Source organism: Oreochromis niloticus, linkage group LG20 (genome assembly GCF_001858045.2).
Source record: "Oreochromis niloticus isolate F11D_XX linkage group LG20, O_niloticus_UMD_NMBU, whole genome shotgun sequence".
Classification (NCBI taxonomy): domain Eukaryota; kingdom Metazoa; phylum Chordata; class Actinopteri; order Cichliformes; family Cichlidae; genus Oreochromis; species Oreochromis niloticus.
In genome coordinates this window covers 2,980,218-2,994,887 of record NC_031984.2, presented here as the reverse complement: position 1 = coordinate 2,994,887, position 14,670 = coordinate 2,980,218, and the positions used below count along the sequence as shown (strand labels likewise).

The following is a 14,670-nucleotide window of genomic DNA, read 5'->3' as shown; positions in this document are numbered from 1 at the left end:
AGTTTGACGCCACTGGGTTAAACAAAGAATAATTGGGGTTTAATACCCAGAGATAGCCTGGATGGAATACATGTCAGAAAGATGGAACAAAACACAGATGGGCAGAAGCACAGAGGGGAAAGTCAGCAGTGGACAGTCAGTCTCCATAGATAGACCAGGATGCAGTGGGAGAAAACGGGGATGAGGAGGGAGCAGATGGGGCTTTGGTTCTGCTTCAGTTGGTATTCTATCCTGACCACAGCAGGCCTTTTATGACCGTCCAGCAGACCAGTCTGCCCAGTCAGCTGCAGGGGAGGGGGTCACATGCTGCAGTGACCTTCACAGTGAGGTTATAAAGCAAAGTGATGCTCTTTGAGTTGCGCTATTGTGTTTTTCTGCACATCCTCAAAGATCTTCCAAACAGAGCCACCCAGCACAGTAAGTACACTGCCCCCATTTTAATAATCAGATTACATATTTGTAACTTTCTGTGATGTATGCTTTGATATTTGAGACTGACTGTCAGATATCCTAAGATGAATTTTATTTGTACACGGCAGCTTGGGTAACTGAGTTTCCCAGCAACCTCAGCTTCTGAAGGTGCTTACCCAGTGTGTAACGGTATGAGTCCAGTATAAGCAACACTGTGTCACACTGATCTAGTGAACTCAGGAAAAGCTTAGTGCAAGTTTATTACTGAACTGAGGACAAGATGCACGGCTAATGGCTAACACCATTATTATCTGCTCCTTGGTAACAGCTGCAGGATTGTGATGGAGTGATGAAGCTAGATGTACCCATTTGCTAATTTCCTAAAACAAATAAATAAATTGATCTTTACGTTTTACTTTGGTTCATTTTGCCAACATTGAGGTGCGTTATTTCCTGTTGCACTCCCATTGGCAGCAGTGAGATGGGCATCCTAAATTTGAGAAACAGAATTGTGTCCCAGGTTATTCATTAATGTCATTTTGTATTAGCTGTTTTCTGGTCCGTTTTACAACAGATGCGTTTCTAATTTAATCATTTTAAACAGAATTTAAAGGACCTGAAGAGTTGGTTTCAAATCTGCTTCATTTTTAATGAAATAAGGTGAAAACTTAGCTTCATGAGCTTCAACAACTAAAGAGTCTTTTAATCTTTCTGGTGCTCAGAAGTATGTGAAGTCACAACGTTCTTACTCAGCCTCGTTAAACTAGAAAGGAACAGAAGCCTCGAAATATAAATGAAACATTATTATTTTGCATTTATTTTATAAGAAGCAGACTGAGAAACAGGTTTCTGTGTTCACTCCTAAATAGTCAACATTTATCAACTGTTCAATACTTTACTCACCATATTTAAACAGTGCACTTCATGTGGACTCAGGGGTGAAAGGATTTGGGTTTATTTGGTTAAATGTGGCCAAGCAGATGATTTCTGCCCACTAATAAAACAGTCTTCTCCCAGTTAACTCTGTCCTGATGTTGAAAAGGAAGAGGAAAGGCCAAGTGGACTTATACTTGTACAGCACTTTTCTACAGTATTTGAGCACTCAAAGTACTTTCTTATTAAAAGCCTGATTCATTCAAGCACTTTGTTCTATGCAGAATCAATTTTACCATAAGACACTTCAGTGGATGCAAACCCAAGGTTCAGTATCGTGCTCAAGGACACTTCAACGAGTAGAGAAGGCAGGGATAGAACCACTAACCTTCTAATTTATAGACAACCTACCTTTTGAACCACAGATGCTCTATAGAGGCTTCATCTCATCTTGTGAGTCTTAGTTAAGGCACTCAGACTCACACAAAGGCCGATAATTGAAGGGTTATATTTACTGGAAGAATTTCTGCAGGCAGCATCAGCTCAGCTGTGGGCAGTAATGCAGGGAGACGCCTGAGCAATGCAAAAGGATCCTCTTGAGCTGATGTGGCAGCTGTTAGCTCTCTCGGAAAGCCTGAGTAATGCAGCGAGGTAGGCCAGAACTACTGTGAATGACTGCCATGCCAATTTGTTGACATCACAGTTTAGTTCAGTCTGGGATTTACTCGCAGCTAAATAAAGATTTATAGTGCAGTCGATGGGATGAATGATTGTGGCTTATAATGTCGGGAAACCAAAGGTAAATGTGCTCATGTTCTATTTTTTTCTCACTGTAAATAATTTCAAGAAACAGACGCAGCCTCTACATGAGAAAGCTACTGCTGACATTTGCATTAAACAATGACGGTGCACATCCTCTCAAATGTGACTGGTGGAAAATGAGCATCTGAACTTTGTATCAGAACATATCTGCAGCCAACGCAACAGAACGAGAAGAAGTACCACATCTTTTCCACACCATTCGGGAAATAACGACCCTCTGAGGCTCTTTAATGAAAGCTCATATCTGTGATGTTTGTGTGTTCAGATGTCTCGGTTCCTGGACATGGCGGAGTTTGGAGAAGCGGCTCGCTACCTCCGCCTCACCAACTTGGAGCAGCTGGCTGCCAAGGCCCAAGCTTTTGACGGTCTCTGTTTCCTTTTTATATTTCTCTGTACCGGAGGTGGAAAATACTGACAATCTGTACTTGAGTATAAGAAAAGAAACTAGTGTAAAATAATATTCCAGTAAAAGTCAGAGTAGTGATTCAGCTTCTTTGCTTAAGTACTGCTGCTCTGAGGTTTACTGCTCTTTGTGGATTTACACAACTGAATTCAACAAGATGTAAACAGATGTTTCAAGAGTTGCCTCGGCTGATTTCCATCTTCTACACTGAGACTAGTTTATGCTGTTTTTATACTAGATGGTATGAAGGTGGAATTCAGTGACTGAATCTCAGCATCATCACCTAACTTCCAATTAATCTGTGCACCAATCACACACTGTTCTTTACTTTAAACCCACCAAATCTAAACTGCAGAGTATTTTTACTGCAGCCTTTGAATAACACAAAATTAGCATGCCTCAGTTTGTTTTGTAGAATGTTTCACGATATGAATACGATGATACACAGATAATATCTGACTTTTTTAAAAAAGAGGACTGTCGTGTAAACTTTAAATTTCCAGTTTATCAAATAACACCGAGCAGTTCTTACCTTTAAAAAAACAAACTATGACGCACAGCATGCAGCATCCCCTGGTCATTAATACGCAAACAGTACTTCACCTTTCATGCGTTACTGTTTAGGCTCACATTGGTTTGATGTCTGAAGGTGCGCACTGACGTGCAATAACTCCCCTCAAATGTTAAACCAAAAGTAAGGAGCCTGTTTTGAAAATGTAAACAGTAGAAAGTACAACTATACATGTTGGGAGTAAAAGTAAAAAGTTTTCAGAAAAATAAATACTCAAATTAAGTACAGATACCTGAAAATGAGAAACTAACAAAGTATTTGTACTTCCCACCTCTGCTCTGTACATAGCTCTAGATGCTGTATGTATTAAAATACTATGTAATCCATTTCTCTCAGGCACGAAGCGCGTTTGGATGCCCGATGAAACTGAAGCATACACTGAAGTGGAGATCAGAGAGCTGAATGGAGACAAGACTACTGTGGAGACCAAAGACGGACGGGTTAGTCAGCCAGCTAATTCTAATTACTCAATATGCTGTTTATTTATTATTATTTAGTAATTCAATATATTGAGTAGAAACATGCAGTCCCCAATTATCCCCCAAAATAAAACTACATCTCCTTTTAATCTTTTTTGTTTCCATGCACCGTTTTGCTGTCCTGATATAAAATGTTTTTCTTAATACATTTATTTTTTATTTATAGGCGCCTTTCAGACCCTCAAGGTCACCTTACAATAACACATGAACAATAGCATAAAAAAACATAAAAAAAAATATGTATATGTGACCTCTGTGTAGTGTCTTCTCTGGTCTGCATTCACAACAAAAAGGCAAAGGTTAGAATGCTCTCTTTTAATGGCGTGGGCAGGCAGCACAAGGTCTCGCGGGAATCCTCCATTATTCTGAGGATTACCCAGAATCCCTTGCAGTGTGATCGTATAGTGGTAAATTTATACAACCAAAGTAGAAAAAGCTCAACACCATTAACATTGCATGTTAAATTTCCAAAATGAAAGGAATACAGAAATATATTTCAAAACTGTACATGAAACAATTTGAAATTCTCTAAACAGTGTGGCACAGTCACATACCTGCATTCACAACAAAAAGGCAACGGTTAGAATGCTCTCTTTTAATGGCGTGGGCAAGCAGCACAAGGTCTAAATGGGAAAGCAACAACAGAGTTAGCTAACTATGCTCCCATTTTTTTCTCTCTTCCCAATAAAGAAATCTCACATAAACGTGCACTCAATTCAACATAAAGACTGGAGAAATGACCCGCAACAAATGATGTATAAACAACAAAAAATAATCGGGTCAGATTGTATTACTTTAACAACCTGCAATATGATTTTTCTTCCCCACGACATTTGCGCATTCCTTACCTCGCGGGAATCCTCCATTATTCTGAGGATTACCCAGAATCCCTTGCCCTTTGTGAATGTTGCAGGGTGACTTTTACAACAGTAGGTGGCGCCAATGTCCCATTTAGCGGGATTTAACTTCTACTCTATTTAACTATGTTACACACACCCCCCTTAAATCCTGCTAAATTGGGGCATGACAAACAGAAAAACAGGAAACGTCCAATGTATAAAACATAACAGTGTGATCGTAGGAGCACAATATAGTTCAAGTCAGTTAAAAAAACTTTCCATATGGAATAAGGTAAGCAAGAGAGCGGCCAATTCCCCTGCCAACCCAGATATGAAAGATGCCATATACACCTCCCATGATGTGAACATTGCTCCAAGAAGGAATTACCCAAAACGTTCTGAGTAGCAGCACATTTGCAAAACACCTAGTAATCTATCCTGAAAACATGTTACGCACAAATGAAAACAAGGAGTCAACTGTTGACACTGAATCATCAACATGTTGTTCATTCATCTCACAAATAAGACGTGTTGGAGGTTTCACAGGTCTACCTGATCTAGTACAAAGAGGTGGTGGCTGTGTTCGCACCACATGGCCCTCTGTACTCAGTCGTGTGTCAGTCACAAGATCAGGGGAAAGAACATGTTGAGCATCTTCCGCCAGAAGCTGCGAGGAGGCACTCCGAGACACAACACATTCAACAGAGGGGGCAGGTGAGGGCAACTGGGAAACCACCGGGTCACACACAGCAGGCGGAGCCACAGTCGATTCTGCCTCAGAGTTTGGGATGCTCAAAGCCGCATCAAGAGAATAACCAGGTTGACCAACCGCAGAGTCCCTATCACTCGCCTGGTCTATCTGCATGAGCCAGCGGACCGTCTTCGTCTCACCATCCTGCACATCACCTGGAAGTTCTGGTCCACCTTGTCCGCTATCCGCAACCGAGGGGCAGGTTGACACTGGCAGGAATTCATTTCCTGCAGGAAGGAAACTGACAGGAAGTAGTAGGTTTCGGTGAACAACTTTTTCCCTCAGTGACACAGGGTCTCTGATGTGGTACACATTGATGTCAGGTTTCACAGATACCACCTCAAAAACTGTGGATTCCCATTTGTCAGCGATCTTCCTCTTTCCTCTCTCACCACGATTAGCGAGTAAGACTCTGTCACCGACTGAGAGGGGCGCACCCTTAGCCTTGCGGTCATAATTCTTCGCCTGCCAGGCCTGGGCAATATGGCTGTTCTGCCTGGCAATGCGGGCAGCCTCAGACAGGTCACGCTTCAAATGGGCGACAAAGTCACTGTGGTCAACAACAGCACCATCAGGGAGAACATGCTGGAAAACAACATCAACAGGCAGACGAGGAATTCTCCCAAATATGAGAAAAAAAGGTGCGAAACCTGTTGTTTCATGTTCAGTGCAATTGTAGCAGAACGTCAACATCTGAAGCATTTGCGGCCACCTGGCTTTGGATTGAGGGGGCAAAGCCCGTATCATGTTCCCCAAGGTCCTGTTGTATCGCTCGACAATACCATTTCCCATTGGGTGGTAAGGAGTGGTGTGTGATTTCTGGATGCCAGCCATGTCCAGGAGCTCCTTAATGAGTTGACTCTCAAAGTTGGCTCCTTGATCAGAGTGTATACGTTTGGGAAAGCCGTATACACAGAAAAAGTCATTCCACAGGCGGCGAGCAACCTGCTTGGCAGACTGATTCTTACAAGGGAATGCATGCGCTAATTTGGAAAAATGGTCTGTGACAACCAAAACATCAACGCACCTCTTGTCAGTCTGTTCAGCAGTCCAGAAGTCGATGCAGACTAGCTCCATCGGTTCAGTGGTACAAATGCTCTCCAGTGTGGCACGGTCATTCGGCTCCGGGGTTTTCCCAACCACACAACGAAAACAGCTTTTCACATGATTGATGATGTCACGCTCCATCCCTGTCCAAAAGAATCTCTGCCTGGCAAGAGACAGGGTGCGGACTTGGCCCTGATGACCCGCCGTATCATGGATGCCTTGGAGAACTTCAGTCTTCAGAGTGTCCGGGACAACAAACTGGTAAATCGTCATGTTCATATTCCTGTCTTTCTTCACCTTATACAACATACCATCTTTAATCAAGAGTCTGGACCAATGTCTGAGTAATTTCATTACACCACGGGACTCGCCAGCACGTTCACGCCTGGTGGGCCTCTTGTGACGCCGGACATAAAAGAAAACTCTGCCCAAAACCTCATCTTGTTCCTGCAGGTTAGCGAGTTCACTTCTCGGCGTACAGGCAGGATGGGCAATAGTTGGGAGCTGAGGGATATCAGATCCCACACCTCTCACACGGCTGATACCACCAGTGTCATGTGCAGCCAACACAGCAGAAACATCCTGTGACAAGAGAGAACCTTGAGGGTTAGCTAGGATAGTGGTAGCTTCCTCCTCAGATTGATCCACGACCAACTGGCAGTTTGCAGCACACCGAAACACATCTTGCACAGTCCCATCCACCAGACCCTGCATTTGGTTCAATAGGGCAGCATAAGGTTCAGTGACTAGCCTGTGGCCTATGCACGACTGGACAAATGGCTCTCTACTCAATGCATCCGCAACAACATTCTTGGTGCCAGGGACATACTTCAGCTCAAAACTGTACGCTGCAAGCTTCGAAACCCATCGTTGCTCACATGCATCTAACCTAGGCTTGGTTAAGATGTACGTCAGTGGGTTATTGTCCGTCCACACTGTGAAGTGGCTCCCTTTCAGCCAATGGCTAAACTTGTCACAGACTGCCCACTTCAGAGCAAGAAACTCCAAACGATGCGCTGGATAGTTTAGCTGAGAGTGTGACAGGGTCTTACTGGCGAATGCCACTGGTCTGGCGATCCTACCATCAGGGGGCAACTGTGAGAGGACGGCTCCAAGGCCGTCAAAGGAAGCATCAACTGCAAGGATAAAGGGTGCAGTAAAATCTGGATGGGCTAATGTGACACTATGCACAAGGTCATGTTTTAGGGCCTTGAATGCTTCCCTGCACTCATCAGTCCAGTCAGCAGGAGACAGCTTCACGTGGCCCCTTTTAAATTTAGGCTTATGGCCTCTACCTCTCTTGCGTGGCGCAGCTGGTTCAGCCACAAGATCAAACAGTGGCCTAGCTTTTGCAGAGCACCGCTCAATAAAATGATGGTAGTAGAGAACCATCCCCAGGAAGGATCTGATTTTCCTTGCACATGGTGTCACCCCGTCAGACTCCATCAGGTCTGCTTCCTGCACATTGTCTATAGCCTGCACTTTACTTGGGTCTGTTTTCACACCCTCACCACATATGATGTGTCCCAGGAACTTCACAGACCGTTGAAGAAAGTGGCATTTCTTAGGTGAGAGCTTCAGGTTGTTGGCAGAAAGTCGTGAGAAAACCATCTGCAGACGTTCAAGAGCCACCTGTTCGGATGGGGCATAGACCATAAGGTCATCCAGATAACACAACAAGCTTGTGAAGTTCTCATCACCAAAAATGGACATCATCATTCACATAAAAGTAGCAGGACTATTTGTCAGGCCTTGAGGCATCCTGTTATATTCATGAAGGCCAAATGGGGAGGAGAATGCCGTGTATTTTTTGTCGTCCTCGTGGAGTCTGACATTGTAAAAAACGATGTGAGATCAATTGTAGAAAAAAAGACATTCCCACCAAGTGCTGCGAGGGCGTCTGACTGATGAGGCAATGGATGTGCATCTTTAACTGTCCTTGCATTTAACCATCTAAAGTCATTGCATATGCGCAGGTCACCATTTGGCTTAACAACTAAGACAAGGGGGGATGAGAATTCACTCTGGGACTTACGGATTATCCCTGACTCCTCCATCTCATCTAGAGCAGTGCGAAGCTTCTCGTAATGGCATGGTGGGACCCGTCTGTATGGCAGTCTGAAGGGCTTGTCATCCACCAGGTGGATTCTGTGGACAAAGTCAGCAGCCTCACCACAGTCCATTTTGTGCCTTGAAAAGATGGACTCATACTGCTCAATGAGTCGCAGCAGCCTATCCCTCCATTCTGGGGAAACTTCACAGGACGAGAGGTCCAGGTCCTGCAGGCCCAAATCACGCAAGTGCTGTGACATCTCCGCTTCTGATCTCGGTGCGGGCGACGAGTTCTGTGTGTATTGTGTACTGGATCGAATTTGAACAGGTTCAGGTAAGTCCTGCACAGAAAGACAGGGGGACACATCAGCAACCTTAGCATTTCTCCTGAGAGTGAGGGGCTTCACGGAGGGATTCACCACTTTAACAGGGACCCAGCCATCCCCGAACATGGAAGTGACAACTCGCCCCACTAGGATTTGTGCAGGTTTGGATCGAGACTGAGTGGGTTCAACAATGACAACACTTCCCACCGCTGAAGCATCAGGAGCAGGCAGCTTAGCCCACACTAAATGTTCAGACAAGGGCTGCAAGGTGACGCGTCTCTTAAGTTTTGCAGTGCCAAAACTTGGAGGCATTGCTCTGCCACAACAGTCATCAGAATAGGATAGCAAAGTTGCCAAATGAGGAAAAGCATCATCCTGGGTACCAACAGTCATTTTTAACTGCGAAATAAGCCACTTTATCACGTTGCTGCCCAGAATCATTTCATCAGACTGGCCCGGAACCACCAGAACGGGAATCACCACCTTAAAGCCATATATTGATACAGTAAGATCGTACATAGCAGAAGGCGTAACAAGGTGACCCCCACAACCAACAATGACAATGTCTTCAGCTGAACGTCTCTCAACATCAGGTATTGATTGTGAAAGTTTCTCATCAACTGTCTCACTTATGGTGCACGCCATAGATCCACTGTCCACTAATGCTTTAAGAACTTGTCCACTACTAGTAGTCACTGCAGAGTAGAATAAGCTATCAGTGTTTGAGAGCCTATGCAAGCCCTGAGCAATCAGTGTTTTATTTGGTGGGACGATGCCACTGTAAGTGGAATACAAAGTGTCATAATCATTAATATCAGACATGTCCAAGGTGGGAGGCTTACTTGCTGGATCTGCGCTGTCCTCCCCTCCACGCAGATCATTCAGTTTCCCTGATGACCATTGGAAGGAGGACACTTGCCCTCTGGGCAGTCACGTCTTGAATGACCAGGTAGGTGACACAGGAAGCACAATCTGTTCTCCCGACAGTGCGTGAGTGTGGAGTGGGAGCCATCTCTGCAGATGGAACATGGTGTGTCATCCAAGCCCGGTATTCTCGGCAGTCGGGCACTCTGTCGCCTGGCATTAGCCCGAGCATAGCCTGGGCCTTGAAGCAGCACCTTCTCTAGCATGCTGATCAACCTCTCAATAGCAGGGCCATCCTGACTCACAGCTGGTCTCTGCTCATGGTCAGCCAAGCAAGGAGCAGCATTAGTGCTAACATCTGCTTTATTCACATAGACACAGTTACCCTTCCGCGGAGGAGACTGGAACCCCTTTCCCAGGTGATACTCATCCAGTACCTCCTGAACTTCACGAGCTGACCATTTATCACATGTTTTGGTTCTAAAAATAAGAGCCAAGTCTCTGCAGGGGCAGTGTCTGATGAACATGCGTGCAACCTCCACACCAGAGTTCTCAAACGATTTCCCCTGCTCCTTAAGACAGTTGCCAACAACATCAGCAGCCTTGTTCAGCCTCAGCCAATACTCATATGGATCCTCCCGGTCCTTTGGCAGAGTGGAATAAAAGTCAGCCAGGGGCACAGACGAACACTGGGTGGAACTAAAATGTTTGTGCAGAAGCCTGTAGATAGCTTGTGGATTATGCTGGACATCAATTCCACCATTCCTCACACCAAATTTCACAACATCTTTTGCCCTGCCTCTCAGATGCATCAAAATCTCCTCAGCTTGGTTTTCTGGGAGAATGCCACTCTTCTTTATGTAACTCTGCATGGCTTCCTGCCACTCATCAACAGACAATGAGTCCGAACTCTCCCCCGAAACACAGGTGGGTCTTTAACCTGTCGTGGAGCCACCAGCTGGACTTGAGAGAGGTCCAATGAGCGGCTGGAGGGGATATCCGTTGTTTCATGCGCCCCCTCAGGACATGTATATGTAGCAGATGCAGGGCTTGAAGTGTGTGGCGGAGTCAGGTGTGACAGAATGCTATCAGCCAGGCGTTGCCCAATTTGCTGCACAATGTCATTCATTTGGTCGACTAGACTCATATCAGCTATTGGGGGGTCTGAGGTAGATGCCTTAGTGTACTGTACTGACTGCGACTCAGCCACAAGCCCACAAGAACTATCTGCTTCTCTTTGCCCCACCCGACAGTCACCCAGTGAAAAAGGAACAGTTGTGAACCCTCTACCCCTACCCACACCAAGGGGAGTCACATTTGGGGTGTCATCAGAGTCACTCAAATCCATATCTAGGAGGATATGAAAAGAGCTAAGACGGGCTTAATACAAAATGGCAATAGACAAAGCCAATATAAAAGTATATCCAACAGTCCCCAAAGTTTGATTCCGTTACCCAACAGTCTAAACAATAGGGAAGCTGATGCTCCGCGATGATGCTGCGACGAGAAGACACCAGCCCGATCCAGCAGCGTCATGAACGAGTCACGGCACCAATGTGACCTCTGTGTAGTGTCTTCTCTGGTCTGCATTCACAACAAAAAGGCAAAGGTTAGAATGCTCTCTTTTAATGGCGTGGGCAGGCAGCACAAGGTCTCGCGGGAATCCTCCATTATTCTGAGGATTACCCAGAATCCCTTGCAGTGTGATCGTATAGTGGTAAATTTATACAACCAAAGTAGAAAAAGCTCAACACCATTAACATTGCATGTTAAATTTCCAAAATGAAAGGAATACAGAAATATATTTCAAAACTGTACATGAAACAATTTGAAATTCTCTAAACAGTGTGGCACAGTCACATACCTGCATTCACAACAAAAAGGCAACGGTTAGAATGCTCTCTTTTAATGGCGTGGGCAAGCAGCACAAGGTCTAAATGGGAAAGCAACAACAGAGTTAGCTAACTATGCTCCCATTTTTTTCTCTCTTCCCAATAAAGAAATCTCACATAAACGTGCACTCAATTCAACATAAAGACTGGAGAAATGACCCGCAACAAATGATGTATAAACAACAAAAAATAATCGGGTCAGATTGTATTACTTTAACAACCTGCAATATGATTTTTCTTCCCCACGACATTTGCGCATTCCTTACCTCGCGGGAATCCTCCATTATTCTGAGGATTACCCAGAATCCCTTGCCCTTTGTGAATGTTGCAGGGTGACTTTTACAACAGTAGGTGGCGCCAATGTCCCATTTAGCGGGATTTAACTTCTACTCTATTTAACTATGTTACATATATATAATAAACATGGTAAAATAAAATTTAGACATAAACAGTCATAAAAATATAAAGGTAAGTATAAAAACTGAGCAGGTAAAAATGGACTAAGACAGATCAGGTGTGTGCAATTCTAAATAGATGAGTTTTGAGACATGATTTAAAAGTGGTGAGACAGTGTGTGGTCCGGAGAACAAGTGGAAGTGCGTCCAAAGTCTCGGGGCAGAACAACTAAAGGCTCTGAGTCCCATGGTAGTCAGGCGAGCAGGTGGAACAGACAGAAGGGAAGCTGAAGAAGAGCGGAGTGTATGAAGGGGTGAGTATGTATGGAGAAGATCGGATAGATATGGAGGAGCGAGGTTATGAAGCGCTATGAAAGTGAGAAGCAGGATCTTGAAATTGACACAGAGGTGAACTGGGAGCCAATGGAGCTGTTTAACAACAGGTGTTATATGTTCAGTGGATCTAGTTCTGGAAATAATACGAGCAGCTGTATTTTGAACTAACTGCAATTTATGGAGGGATTTATGAGGTAGACCATAGAGGAGAGAGTTACAGTAATCTAAACGAGATGTGACAAGAGCATTGACAAGTATGGCGGTACTGTGTGGTGTGAGTGAGGGACGAAGACGGTTAATATTACGGAGATGAAAGTAGGAAGACCGAGTGATATTATTTATATGTGCTGTGAAAGACAGAGTGCTATCGAGGATGACACCAAGACTCTTAACCTGAGGGGAGGGTGTGACGTCAGAGTTATCAATGGATAATGAAAGACTGGTTGGAACTGTAGTCAGTTTTGATCTGGTGCCTATTAAAATGAATTCTGTTTTATTGCCATTGAGTTTAAGAAAGTTGTGAGTAAACCAGACCTTGATTTCACTGAAACAGTCAGAAATGGATGTGGGTGGGAGAGCGGCTGTGGGTTTGGAGGATAAGTAGAGCTGGGTGTCATCTGCGTAGCAGTGAAACTGGATGTTATGCTTCCTAAAAATATTACCTAGGGGTAGGAGATAGATGATAAAAAGTAAAGGACCCAGGACAGAGCCTTGGGGTACACCGGAATTAACTGGAGTAGATACTGATCTGTGAGGGAGTAATTGAACAAACTGTGAGCGGCCAGAGAGATAAGAACTAAACCAGGCGAGTACTGTACCATTGATGCCAATAGATGCTAATCTGTGAAGGAGGATGCGGTGGGAAATAGTATCAGAAGCTGCTGTAAGGTCAAGGAGAATGAGGATGGAGATAAGTCCTGAGTCAGCTGCAAGCAGAAGATCATTGGTGATTTTATTTCATAATCAAAAAACAAATAGTTAAATTTCATTGTGTGGGGTTTAACTAAAGCTCTGTCTAAGTGTCTTTGTGTGTTTCAGTTTCTAATAGTAAAAGAAGACGACCTCCAGCCAATGAACCCTCCTAAGTTTGACATGATAGAGGACATGGCCATGTTGACACACCTGAACGAAGCATCTGTCCTCTTCAACCTGAGGAGGAGATACAGCATGTGGATGATCTATGTTAGCATCTACTCTAATATATAACCATCAAAAACATGTTTCCATCTTCCTCACTGTGCGTTTCTAACTGTGTGTCTCTGCGTCAGACCTACTCTGGTCTGTTCTGTGTCACAGTCAATCCATACAAATGGCTGCCGGTCTACACTCCTGAGGTGGTGACAGCCTACAAAGGGAGGCGCCGTGCAGATATGCCGCCCCACATCTACGCCATCGCTGACAATGCTTACACTGACCTGCTTCAGAGTGAGTCACCTTTAGCCTCATTAGCCATGCTGTCAGCTTTCTCATTGCAGTCGTTACCTGGCAACCAGCCACTTGACAATGTCTTCTATGCAGCACCTTTTATTGCAATTAAACATTAAGGGTATAGTCTGTGTTTATGGTGTCAATATACGTACCACTTTAGGTGAATGGGTGAATACATTTTTTTTTAACAATCTGCTTAGTGGAAGGCAGTGTTAGTGAGACCTGACAGTCAGAGTGTGCTTCCCAAAGGTTCCCAAAGCCAGAAACAGCCATACAGAGGTGCGTCTGTTTGGCTATCATACCAATATTGTCATGCAGGAACTGGAAATCAGTTTTAGTTCATTGGATCATTTGCTTTGTGATTTTCTGTTTGCTTGTCATACACACATGTGGGTGCTGATAAACATTGAGCTCATGATTTGCCTCTTGGACGTTTATTCACTTGGTTTTATTTCCCCCACAGATCGTGAGAACCAGTCTATGCTCATCACGTAAGTCAGAATCACAGCTGGTCTAATATTACAGTCGGTAATATGACCTCATAATAAAAATACACATGGAAATCTGAATTTTATGAGAAAAGCAAACCATGTCCTGTATATAAACTTGCAGTTTATTTAATTTAAACCACAGATATATATGCATATAAAAACATGGAAGTAGCTTCTAGGTCAGAACATAAAGCTGATAACCAGGAACATTCTTTCTATTGGCCAGCAGGGGGAGACTCCTCTAGTGTAAATGCCTGCGCTACTCCCTTGATTGTAACTTCAGTAACTATTTCATGATGGCTTAATGGTCACAGTTTATGGTCTTATTGAAAAAAATGTATTGTGGAAATCCAAATCTAGAAAAAAAAGATGGTGTAGAGATGCTGAAAAGTTGCTAATGGGCATCTAAAATCCTCCAAAACTGCACTTCTGTTCACAGAGACACCCATGCTAGTCGAGTCAAAGGGTAAAGGCCAGACAGATTTGGACCATCTCTCCCTGAGGAAAAGGGGTTGAGATAGGGCTAAGGGCCCAAACAGAGAAACACTCACAGAAAACTCAGATAGACTTTGATGAGGAAGGATCTTCCCTATGAAAGGAGTACGTGCTGCAGTTAAAGGTGGATTGGTCTCAACCTCGGGAAGCCAACCAATAACATCTCTAACTTGCTAAGACTGAAATGGAATCCAA

At 44.2% G+C, this 14,670-nt stretch overlaps 1 protein-coding gene across 1 annotated transcript in view; it reads left to right on the top strand.

Moving 5' to 3' along the window:
* Positions 1–336: 336 nt before the first annotated feature.
* Positions 337–14,670, top strand: part of LOC100707717 (myosin-7B) — a 35,124-nt gene continuing 20,790 nt past the window's right edge. The window contains exons 1-6 of the mRNA XM_005477827.4: positions 337–417; positions 2,372–2,471; positions 3,417–3,520; positions 13,100–13,243; positions 13,330–13,486; positions 13,953–13,980. Of these exons, the coding sequence (XP_005477884.1) occupies positions 2,372–2,471; positions 3,417–3,520; positions 13,100–13,243; positions 13,330–13,486; positions 13,953–13,980 (533 nt within the window). The 5' untranslated portion in view covers positions 337–417. The remainder of the gene's footprint in view (positions 418–2,371; positions 2,472–3,416; positions 3,521–13,099; positions 13,244–13,329; positions 13,487–13,952; positions 13,981–14,670) is intronic.